Here is a 12,305-nt window from a genome sequence, read left to right on the forward strand (position 1 = left end):
TAGATCATGGCCAAAATGTTTGTCTTTTTCCCAGGGCATGGACATCACTCCAGCAGTGTACAGACTTCTGGGAAACGGCACAGTGAGGACTCTGGCCATACCACAGGCTTCAAAGTCCAGAGACAGCACAGTCCATAACTAGGTTTGTTTTATACACATTTTATATATATACAGTAGTGTACTAAAGTCTTAAGTGCATGCAATGAAATGCTGTAGAGCAAAGATACCCTCAAAAATAATGAAATTAAGTGTTTCCACTATAAAGAGCAGTAATCAATGAAACAAAGTCGATATTTAGTGTGACGAAAAAGAAATAGTCTCCAGTACAGTGTGTGCGGCGTTTTAAGGAAATAAGCTGTAGGTTTTACTGAGCATCTTTGTGACAACTTTGTCACACTCGCTTCTTAATTTTGCAGCAAAACCCAGGAGCAGCCTTGTCTGAAAAATATTTTTTCCGTAACGTATGCTGGAAAACTTGTGTTTGGAAATCTAAAATGCCTTTGTACTGGCTTGATTAATGTACAAGCCATATTAATCAAATATAGCATGCACTGAGAGGCTCCGGTTGAAACGATGGATTCTCTGAGGGACACAGCTAGTCGCTGAAGAGAATCCATGATTCACGGTGCCTCTCAGTGCACGGTATATTTGATTTATATTCCCTCATCAAAAAATTCCAAACTAAAAGCGTTAAGATTGAATCTCGGCGTAAACTCACCGGAGGCAGCCATGTTTGCTGTTTACGTCGGAAAGACCTTCAACCTGCGCCTGTACCATGCTGTCGCCTGCCTCGTTAGACACAATCATGATACGTAGATCTACACACACAGAAATGCTCGCGGAGCCTGGGGGCGTCGTGGCTCAGGTGGATAAGGTGCCATACCATAAATCTGGGGACCCGGGTTCGATTCCGACCCGAGGTCATTTCCCAATCCCTCCCCGTCTCTCTCCCGCTCATTTCCTGTCTCTACACTGTCCTATCCAATAAAGGTGGAAAAGGCCCCAAAAAATATTTTTTTTTAAAGGAAAAGGCAACTTTTGTACAAAATCACCACAAATAGATAGATAAATATATAAAGTAATCGATCATGGAATTTATAGAGAAAGAACAGACCGCATAACAGTATCTTTTAACTTTTAATAATATGGGCTTGCGCTGAGCTCAGTGAAGATGCGTTCCGCCATATTGATCTACTGCGTGACGTCATGCGGCCCACCACTGAAAAGAACTCTTCAGTGCTTCATGGTAATAAGGTAAAAAACCAGTACAATCGCTTCTTCAAAGTTTCACCAAATGGTTTTATTTATGCAACTTAAAGCTCATAATACTGTATAACTTTGGTTGAGTAAAAACACGGAGCAAAAACATGGCTGAATCCTGAATGACTCCTATTTGGATTTGTCCTACCAAGCCTACTGCGCATGCGTGAAGCGGCACGGCTCGGTTTTCCCTTTCGGGCGCTCTCATTTTCTGTTAGAATTTGGTAAAGAAAAAATAAATGAATATTATTTACCAGCTTACCGGGTCCATGAACATAAATCTGACAGCTGACAAGGTCGGGATATAAACGAATCGAATACAAGCCGCCCGCCGGGACTCCTAATCACAGTGATCTGCTTGTAAACACTGTTTTCATGGGCCCAGTGACGTCACAGATCAGAGGGAGGCGCATTAACGAAAGATTCTGATTGGTTTATAGTTGCCCACAATCTCAAAATGGCTGCCTCCTCCAACTTCGACTCCTCTGTGTCAATTCATGATTTCAAAGTTAAAAATATGTTTTCATGTTCGATATATAATGGAAATAATTAACGGAATTGATTACGTATATGTTTTTCTCCTATTACACACCTGGTTTTGTACAAAAGTTGCCTTTTCCTTTAAAGAAATGCTCGCGGAGCCACAATTTCGGCCGTATAGCTTGAAATTGTGACGTCGGTTCATGATGTACCCAGGATACACCACGACTGGCTCATTCCATATCCATTTTTGACGTCATGAGATACAATGGTGGAACTATTTTATGTCACGTGAGCCATCCTTGGCCTGTTCCTGCACAGGAAGTTTTTGATGAGGGATATAAAATAAAATAAAATAAACATCGATGACAAAGTGTGTACTAAAATAATATCAGGTGCCCGAGACCGGATTTAAATTTTACTTGTTTGACTGTAAATATGGCTTAACAAATTAGTAATTAAAATCGTAACCTTCTTAACATGCTGATTGTCCACCAGTTTAACAAAGTAAACATTATCATTGCTCAAGATCATTATGATTGATTTGAATATTTAATTGCCTGCAACTGTTCAACAAAAGTTTACTGAAACATATGTGTTTTGTATCTGTGTCTCTGAACAGGTTCTCACGTGTGACCATAGTGCCCTGGAAATCAGACACACACACACTGACTGATTTGACGAGTGATTAAATATATACGTATACATATATTAAACTGAAATATATATGAATCAGGGTGGTTTTTGTCAGGAGTGCATGATCATTTATTTACGCACCCCGTCCCATTATCACTTGGACTACACCTAAGCTGACGCCGGCACTCTAGCCAACTTTGGAAAATCGATTATCCCTGACAACGTTCTGCTCTCAGTGAGCGTTAGGACGTCTCTTGGCACAGACACGTGCTGTATATAAGAATTTGTTTAATACTTACATACAGACTGTATATTTGCTATTGTACGTGCTTTCTCTTTCATTTAGTCTTCGACGCACTGATTATATTTTTGATATCCTCATTGTGGATCAGCTGTAATTCTTTTGTTTTTGTTTTTTTTTTGAAAGCATTAATTTTAAAGACCATTTGTAGGTTGTATTTACCGTACACAGCGAGGCTCCTGTCAGTCTCTGTCTCTCCCACGTTCTCTGCCTTTCTCTCTGACCTGTTTCACATTTACTCTTATTCGCTCACATGTTGTCTTTCCTTTTCTCTTTCAGCCTTGTTAAGCTGCGTCTTCTCATGTAGTTGTCATTTGTGTAATTGAAACGGCGTTATTCATCACGTTGTGATAATTGTCTGTTCGTTCACGTGTTTAATAAATACAGTGTAAATAACAGTTGTGGTGTTTTTTGCTTCAGAACAAGTCTGAGTACTGGGATTGATTTCAGTCTGTAGTCACTGTTCCTTTATGAAATCTAACATCCAAGGAATAAAACTGATCAAGTGTCCAGCTTCAGGAAAATGATTAATAACAGTGTGGGGTGATCTGTTAAAAGTGGATTCTTTTCTTGTAACAGTAGGTCCTGAAGTGTTTTTTATATATATATATATATATATATATATATATATATATATATATATATATATATATATATATAACTTATACTACAGCAATTTACCAGCACTAACGTTTTTCTTTATATGTAATTATGACATCAAATGATGAGTTTATAGTTCCATCTCCATTGTCAGAAATAGGGGTACAGTAGGAGTCCATTTCTGTCCCTCAAGGTACACTCTACACTGATGTACAGTTATGTGCAAAATAATAGCAGTCTAACATCACTAATGTGTTTTAATTACTGATTTTGGCAGAAAAGATACACTACCATTCAAAAGTTTGGGGTCACCCAGACAATTTTGTGTTTTCCATGAAAAGTCACACTTTTATTTACCACCATAAGTTGTAAAATGAATAGAAAATATAGTCAAGACATTTTTCTGGCCATTTTGAGCATTTAATCGACCCCACAAATGCGATGCTCCAGAAATTCAATCTGCTCAAAGGAAGGTCAGTTTTATAGCTTCTCTAAAGAGCTCAACTGTTTTCAGCTGTGCTAACATGATTGTACAAGGGTTTTCTAATCATCCATTAGCCTTCTGAGGCGATGAGCAAACACATTGTACCATTAGAACACTGGAGTGAGAGTTGCTGGAAATGGGCCTCTATACACCTATGGAGATATTGCACCAAAAACCAGACATTTGCAGCTAGAATAGTCATTTACCACATTAGCAATGTATAGAGTGGATTTCTGATTAGTTTAAAGTGATCTTCATTGAAAAGAACAGTGCTTTTCTTTCAAAAATAAGGACATTTCAAAGTGACCCCAAACTTTTGAACGGTAGTGTATGTTATTTACCAGCTAGGAGGTCTGTATCGTGAAATACCGTGACCGAGGTCTTGAAAGTACTGACCAAGGCCGAGGTCACGGTATTTCACCATACGGACCGACCTTAAGCTGGTAAATAATATATTTATTTTTTTCTTTACCAAATCCTAACAGAAAACGAGAGCGCCCGAAAGGGAAAACCGAGCCGAGCTGCCATTTTTGAATCCTCATTCACGGCTGTAATGCAAATGGCTTCCTCCTCGGTATACAAGTGCACTTCCATGGCAGGAAAAAACCTACATTTTGCCGCCTATGTAGTCCCCTATTTATACAAAATTGAGTCATTCAGGATTCAGCCATGTTTTTGCTCGGCGTTAGCAACAGTTAGAGGTTTTTAGCTTTCTCCCAAAATGTTTTCTTTTATTTCTTCTTCCTCAGCGTAGTAAAACTCGCTTTCGCTGTGAACACTGTCGTTATCGCTATCCATGCTGTAAAATTAATGCTATTCTCCTGAGAAATGCTGGCAAACATTTATAAGATTTTTGATAATCATAAATAAATCTTATTAAAAAAAAGATAAATGTTGACAAAAAATGCTACTATGTTTTTTGTTGTTGTGAACGAGCGAGTCACTAGAGGTCCGTAACCGGGGTCCGTATCGTAGGATACGGACCCGCTCGCCAGCCAATCAGAGCGCAGGATTTGATGGAAACCGCACCGCGAAAAAAAAAATACAACATGGGGAAAAAATAGGTGTAGCCGAGTAATGGGCAACCAACAGAATCAACAGTCATGACATGCACTCTGCTAATTGTGTGTAATTGACTCATTTAATGAAAGAGGCGTGTTCAAATTAATAGCAGTGTAGAGTTCAACTAGTGAGGTCATTCATTCTGTGAAGAAACAGGTGTCAATTATGGCCCTTATTTAAAGAAGGAGGGCAGCAAATGTTGTACCTGCTGGTTTTAGCCCTTGCTCAGTGAGTAAAATGGGTCGTTCCAGACATTGTACCGAAGGAGAAAGAACTTTGATCAAGAAGTTGATTGGAGAGGGGAAAACGTATATAAAGAAGTGCAGAAAACAATTGGCTGCTCAGTAAAAATTATCTCAAATGCTTTAAAATGGCAAACAAACCCCGAAACGCATGGTAGGAAAAAGAAATACTACCACCCGCGTAGATCATAGAATAACAAGAATGGCAAAGAAGCATCCAATGATCAGCTCCAGGGAAATCAAAGATGATCTTCAGTTACCTGTGAGTACTGCAACAATCAGAAGACGCCTATGTGAAGCCAAACTATTTGCAAGAAACCCTCGTAAAGTACCATTGACGTGTGTTGAAAAGGTTACAGTTTGCCAAAGAACACACTGACTACGTTTACATGCACATCCAAATCGAGCTGCTGTCGGTAATCGAGCTGAAGGTCCCAGCAGGGGTGCCAGAGAAATCCAATCCTACATGCACACGATGAAATCGAGCTATTGTGTGAGGTGCATTGTGCACCCGAGCCACAGGTGGCGCTACACGCCCCATCGTGTTGGTACACTTCCAGTTGTCGTCATGAAGAAGAGCTATTCAAGAGTATAAACAAAGTTATCAGCAGTGTTGCCAGATACTGCTGACGTTTTCCAGCCCAAAACATGTTCAAATCCGCCAAAATGCACTTAAAACCGCCCAATCTGGCAACACTGGCAGTTCCGTGTTCACAAGTTCCATGTTCAAGCTGTTAGGCTTGCTCTAACAGACTGTATGGCTACAAACTGTCCTGCGCAGACCACTGTTTTGTAAGACAACTTATTTTGCACAATTGTATATTTTTCTAAAGTCCATTTTTTGCTTACAAAAAATATTTTTCTAAAGTCCATTTTTTGCTTACAATTTAACTTATGTCTTAATAAACACACAAAAAGTTCAATTGTTTTGTTTTTATTGACATTCTTCAGATGTTGGACATCTATATATACACACAAATACAATGACTTGTTTATGTACACAATTCACAGCTATGCAACAGCTGTACAGATGTATTTGGTGATACAGTAAGTGAGCTAAATTTTAACAGTGCAAACAATGCCACAAAAAGAAAAGATTCATGCCGTTGTCATGCCGACCGAGGCTGTTGTGTTTCCCGCTTGTGGTCTCGTCACTTGTCGCTTCCGGAAGGGGCAGTGCTGAAGTAAGTAGCTCGACTACGTAGCTCAATAGGGTTTACATGCACTAAGTAGCTCGGCAGAAATCGCATAATCTAGGTCGTGTGGCTCGATTCCGAGAAATCAAGTTCGGTTCAATTTCAGCCGAATAAAGTTGTATACATGGCGTTTTGAACTTCGATATCAGTCGAGCAACGGCAGAAATTCGATTCTCTCTATGTGCATGTAAATGCACTGACTGACTGGCCTAAAGAGAAGTGGCGCAACATTCTATGGACAGATGAGAGCAAGATTGTTCTTATTGGGTCTAAAGGCCACGGACAGTTTGTGAGACGACCCATAAACACTGAATTCAAGCCACAGTACACTGTGAAGACTGTAAAACATGGAGGCGCAAGCATAATGGTTTGGGGATGTTTCTCATACTTTGGAGTCGGGCCCATTTATCGCATACCAGGCACCATGGACCAGTTTGAATAGATCAAAATACTGGAAGAGGTCATGTTGCCTTATGCTGAAGAAGAAATGCCCTTGAAATGGGTGTTTCAGCAGGACGACCCCAAACACGCCAGCAAGCAGACCAACGAGCGATGTTATGAACTGGCCAGCCCAATCTCCAGACCTCAATCCGATTGAGAATTTGTGGCGTGACATCAAAAATGCTGGTTTTGATGCAAAACCCAAGAATGCAGAAGAACTGTGGAATGCAGTCCAGTCAGCTCGGGCTGGAATATCTCTTCGCAGGTGTCAGATGTTAGTTGACTCCATGCTACACCGATGTAAAGCAGTTATCAGAAATAAAGGCTATACAGCGAAATATTAGTTCGGTGATTAACAGAAAAGCTAAATCTGTAAACAAATTTCAGTTTATACTGTAAATATTCGAGTTTGTAAATGAAAATGCAGACGCTGCTATTTTTTTGAACAGCCTATTATTCTTTTTTTTTTCTTCATTTTCAGTTTAAAATTGATATTTTGGGGCGGCACGGTGGTGTAGTGGTTAGCGCTGTCGCCTCACAGCAAGAAGGTCCGGGTTCGAGCCCCGTGGCCAGCAAGGGCCTTTCTGTGCGGAGTTTGCATGTTCTCCCCGTGTCCGCGTGGGTTTCCTCCGGGTGCTCCGGTTTCCCCCACAGTCCAAAGACATGCAGGTTAGGTTAACTGGTGACTCTAAATTGACCGTAGGTGTGAATGTGAGTGTGAATGGTTGTCTGTGTCTATGGGTCAGCCCTGTGATGACCTGGCGACTTGTCCAGGGTGTACCCCGCCTTTCGCCCGTAGTCAGCTGGGATAGGCTCCAGCTTGCCTGCGACCCTGTAGAAGGATAAAGCGGCTAGAGATAATGAGATGAGATTGATATTTTGTTCACATTTTCATTTGGAATTGAATGTGCAGTGCTCCCAGTGCCTTTGTGTCTATGGAAAGAAATGCTATTATGAGGATCGAGCTTTTTCTCAGTTGTTTTAAACACACTGCTATTATTTTGCACATAAGTGTATCCCTTAGGGCTCATTATTGGGCCTCAAGGTAACTATGTGTAGCTCTCTAGGGTCAAAATGGTACATATACAGGGGGCTGCAAAAGTAGGTATACGGTAATGAAAAACAAAACGTTTGCACAAAATGTTATTTTACTGATGAGACAAACATATCAATAATAAACGTACACTACCGTTCAAAAGTTTGGGGTCACTTTGAAATGTCCTTATTTTTGAAAGAAAAGCACTGTTCTTTTCAATGAAGATCACTTTAAACTAATCAGAAATCCACTCTATACATTGCTAATGTGGTAAATGACTATTCTAGCTGTAAAATGTCTGGGTTTTGGTGCAATATCTCCATAGGTGTATAGAGGCCCATTTCCAGCAACTATCACTCCAGTGTTCTAATGGTACAATGTGTTTGCTCATTGCCTCAGAAGGCTAATGGATGATTAGAAAACCCTTGTACAATCATGTTAGCACAGCTGAAAACAGTTGAGCTCTTTAGAGAAGCTATAAAACTGACCTTCCTTTGAGCAGATTGAGTTTCTGGAGCATCACATTTGTGGGGTCGATTAAATGCTCAAAATGGCCAGAAAAATGTCTTGACTATATTTTCTATTCATTTTACAACTTATGGTGGTAAATAAAAGTGTGACTTTTCATGGAAAACACAAAATTGTCTGGGTGACCCCAAACTTTTGAACGGTAGTGTATTAATCCGTCAAATGTTCAAACTGTTTGCCTCCGGCATTCACACGCTCCACTAGCCGAGTGTGGACACCCATGTGTATGCTCTGGCACAAAGGTCTTTATCAGCATCAATTTCCTGGCAAGCCTCCCGTATGAACTGAATCAATCATGGCATCAACAGAACATGGCTTGCGTGCGAAAACCCTATCTTTTACACATCCCCAGGAAATAGGGTTGCCACCTGTGTCTGACAAAAATCCTGGACATTTCGACCATCCAATCGACCTTTTTGCTTGTAAGCAACGGCGCCCTTCACACATCTAACCCAAGACAAAAATTGCCCTTCTACGCTGAAATTGTATTGCTCTAATTAGTAAAAATGACGCTTTTGCTAGTTATTTGTTTAGTTAATTGCTTTACATAATATAGCAGGTCTTCATTATTTTGGTTTATTTCCAACAGTTTTTGGTTGTGGACACCTGGGGGCAGTAGTGGGCACAGGTAAAAGGGGAATACATAATTAAGTTGATTGTTTGCTTATCTCATTCTCATCTTATTATCTCTAGCCGCTTTATCCTGTTCTATAGGGTCGCAGGCAAGCTGGAGCCTATCCCAGCTGACTACGGGCGAAAGGCGGGGTACACCCTGGACAAGTCGCCAGGTCATCACAGGGCTGACACATAGACACAGACAACCATTCACACTCACATTCACACCTACGGTCAATTTAGAGTCACCAGTTAACCTAACCTGCATGTCTTTGGACTGTGGGGGAAACCGGAGCACCCGGAGGAAACCCACGCGGACATGGGGAGAACATGCAAACTCCGCACAGAAAGGCCCTCGCCGGCCACGGGGCTCGAACCTGGACCTTCTTGCTGTGAGGCGACAGCGCTAACCACTACACCACCGTGCCGCCTTGTTTGCTTATGTGGAATAAAAATAAATAATCTAATTTTTCATTGTATCTAAGAATACCTGAATGTAACAATGTAAGGTGTAGTGTCAAACAGTTTACCTGATTGCTAGAGTGTGGTGTGTGCTTTGCTTGTCTGTGCCTCTGCTGCTCTTGGCTAAACAAATACATAGGAGGACATATAACTGAGTACATACAGGAGTAGGCAGATAAGACTATTTGGATTTCATTTAATTCACCAAAACCTTACCTAATCTTCCATTTATATTTGGTGTTTTTCTTTGCTGCTGCTATGAGTCCTGGCTGATTTTCAATGAATGTCTTGAACTCAGTACAGGACAACTGAAAGTTTAGCCTGACTTGAAGCTCAGCCTTCACCATTGCAACAGAGAGTCTGTTTCTTTTATCAGTCCAAGCATCCTCCATTGCCCCTTTTCCACCACAGCAGTTCCAGGGCTGGTTCGGGGCCAGTGCTTAGTTTGGAACCGGGTTTTCTGTTTCCACTGACAAAGAACTGGCTCTGGGGCCAGAAAAACCGGTTCCAGGCTAGCACCAACTCTCTGCTGGGCCAGAGGAAAGAACCGCTTACGTCAGCGGGGGGCGGAGTTGTTAAGACCAACAACAATAACAAGACCGCGAAAGATCGCCATTTTTAAACGACGAGAAGCAGCAGCTGTACAAACGCGAAGTCATCCATTATTATTATTGTTGTTGTTGCTGCTGCTTCTTCCGTGTTTTTGCTTTGATATTCGCGCCAAGGTTTATGCAAACGCAGCGACGTAACTGACGTACACAACGACGTAATGACGTGGCTCCGCTTAGCACGGCGAGTTCGGAAAAGCAAACTGGTTCTCAGCTGGCTCGCAAGTTGAAATACACATTTTGCCCATTATGTACAAAAAACCGGGACATTCAGTGTCCCGGATTTTTATTTTTTTTTCCGGGACAGACCATGAAAATCCGGGACAATCAGGAAAAACCGGGACAGGTGGCAACACTACCAGGAAAAGAACTCCATAGGGGTGAGATCCGGCGAACGTAGTGGCCAGTCAACGGCTCCCCGACATCCAGTCCACCTGTTGGGAAATTCTTTGTCAAGTAGCACATGCACATTGAGTGCGAAGTGCGGTGGCGCCCAAAAGTAGAAGTCGTCCTGCTGCTGTTCTTCGCGTATAATCCTTACTGTATCCCTACTTTTGCAGTCCCCTATATGTTCCCAGTCAGTATATAAAGGGTACAAATAAGTACCTTACAGGGAACTGCCCAGTGACAAGCCAGTGTACCCCTAAAGGTACAATAATGGATTTTAATTTCCAAGAGATACGTTTTGTTGAATACTTGACCTTTTCATATGTCAGGTCTTTCTGTTATGAAACTGCCGTGTTACAAACAAAAGCCACATTACAATACCACAAGCAACACATTGTGAGTTATGCCCATACAAATATAAAGGAAATTAAAGATTAGCATTCTTTGGCACGGTGGTGTAGTGGTTAGCACTGTTGCCTCGCAGCAAGAAGGTTCTGGGTTCAAGCCCAGTGACTAACGAGGGCCTTTCTATGTGGAGTTTGCACGTTCTCCCCATGTCTGTGTGGGTTTGCTCCGGTTTCCTCCAAAGACATCCAGGTTAGGCTAATTGGTGGCTCTAAATTGCCCATAGGTGTGAATGTGAGTGTGAATTGTTGTGTCTCTCTATGTATCAGCCCTGCGATTATCTGATCTAGCGACTTGTCCAGGGTGTACCCTACCTCTCACACATAGTCAGCTGGGATAGGCTCCGGCTTGCCCGCGACCCTGCACAGGATAAGTCTCATCTCATCTCATTATCTCTAGCTGCTTTATCCTTCTACAGGGTCGGAGGCAAGCTGGAGCCTATCCCAGCTGACTACGGGCGAAAGGCGGGGTACACCCTGGACAAGTCGCCAGGTCATCACAGGGCTGACACATAGACACAGACCACCTTTCACACTCTCATTCACACCTACGGTCAATTTAGAGTCACCAGTTAACCTAACCTGCATGTCTTTGGACTGTGGTGGAAACTGGAGCACCCGGAGGAAACCCACGCGGACACGGGGAGAACATGCAAACTCCGCACAGAAAGGCCCTCGTCGGCCACGGGGCTCGAACCCGGACCTTCTTGCTGTGAGGCGACAGCGCTAACCACTACACCACCGTGCCGCCCACAGGATAAGTGGCTACGGATAATGGATGGATTCTTTAACACCATGAAGCATGACACAACAGTAGAAAGCCAGGTCTGCTCTTTTTATGTATCATTTATTAGTGTTTTTAAAAAAAAAAAATGAGCACTTTAAACTTTGACGTTATTCCATTACGTCTCTCTCTCTCTCTCTCTCTCTCTCAAGGCACAGGATGATGTGTGAAGTAGGAATACTAGAACAGGGGACTGGTTAATTTTGGCTCTTATCTGTTATCACAAGTGCTTCTATTGATAGCCACAGCTGTCCCTCACTGCTTGCGTCTTAACAGAGGCTGGATTTAAAAGCAACCACCACCTGCCACTTGCAAATGACACACAGGCATGGCGTGAGTCTGATGGGATTTCTCATGATAACAGAAAGCTATTTGTGGAGTGCAGTAAAGCTATTGTATATCCATACAGGGGCCATTTTATTGTCTTTTAGCAAAGCTGCTACTCCGGATACACGTTACTGAGCCACTGCCATGTCAACGCTGTGCTGAGAATGCTACACCTAAAACCTGGACCTATAACGGTCCCTTTCCATTGATTGACAGGACAAAGGTGTGGCTGAGAAACTCTGAATAACAACAGATGGCCTACAGTGAGCAATTGTTCACCTGTAAATGAAACCTGAATGTATCAGGTACAGTACATCAAGAAAAAATCAGTCTGAAATATGCAGTGCTGTGCAAAAGTCTTAGGCACGTGTAAAGAAATGCTGTAAACCGAAAATGGCTTAAAAAGAATGAAATGAAACGAAAAGGTTCAACATTAAAAAAAAAACACTATA

The 12,305-nt window shown here is 42.0% G+C and overlaps 1 protein-coding gene across 2 annotated transcripts in view; it reads left to right on the top strand.

The window, feature by feature from the left end:
- cry1a (cryptochrome circadian regulator 1a) overlaps positions 1 to 3,073 on the top strand; it is a 48,514-nt gene extending 45,441 nt beyond the window's left edge. For both annotated transcript variants that reach the window (XM_060903308.1, XM_060903306.1), the window contains 2 exons: positions 35 to 142; positions 2,363 to 3,073. In XM_060903308.1, the coding sequence (XP_060759291.1) occupies positions 35 to 138 (104 nt within the window). In that variant the 3' untranslated portion in view covers positions 139 to 142; positions 2,363 to 3,073. The remainder of the gene's footprint in view (positions 1 to 34; positions 143 to 2,362) is intronic.
- Positions 3,074 to 12,305: the final 9,232 nt, after the last annotated feature.

The sequence above is a fragment of the Neoarius graeffei genome, chromosome 21, assembly GCF_027579695.1.
Source record: "Neoarius graeffei isolate fNeoGra1 chromosome 21, fNeoGra1.pri, whole genome shotgun sequence".
Classification (NCBI taxonomy): Eukaryota; Metazoa; Chordata; class Actinopteri; order Siluriformes; family Ariidae; genus Neoarius; species Neoarius graeffei.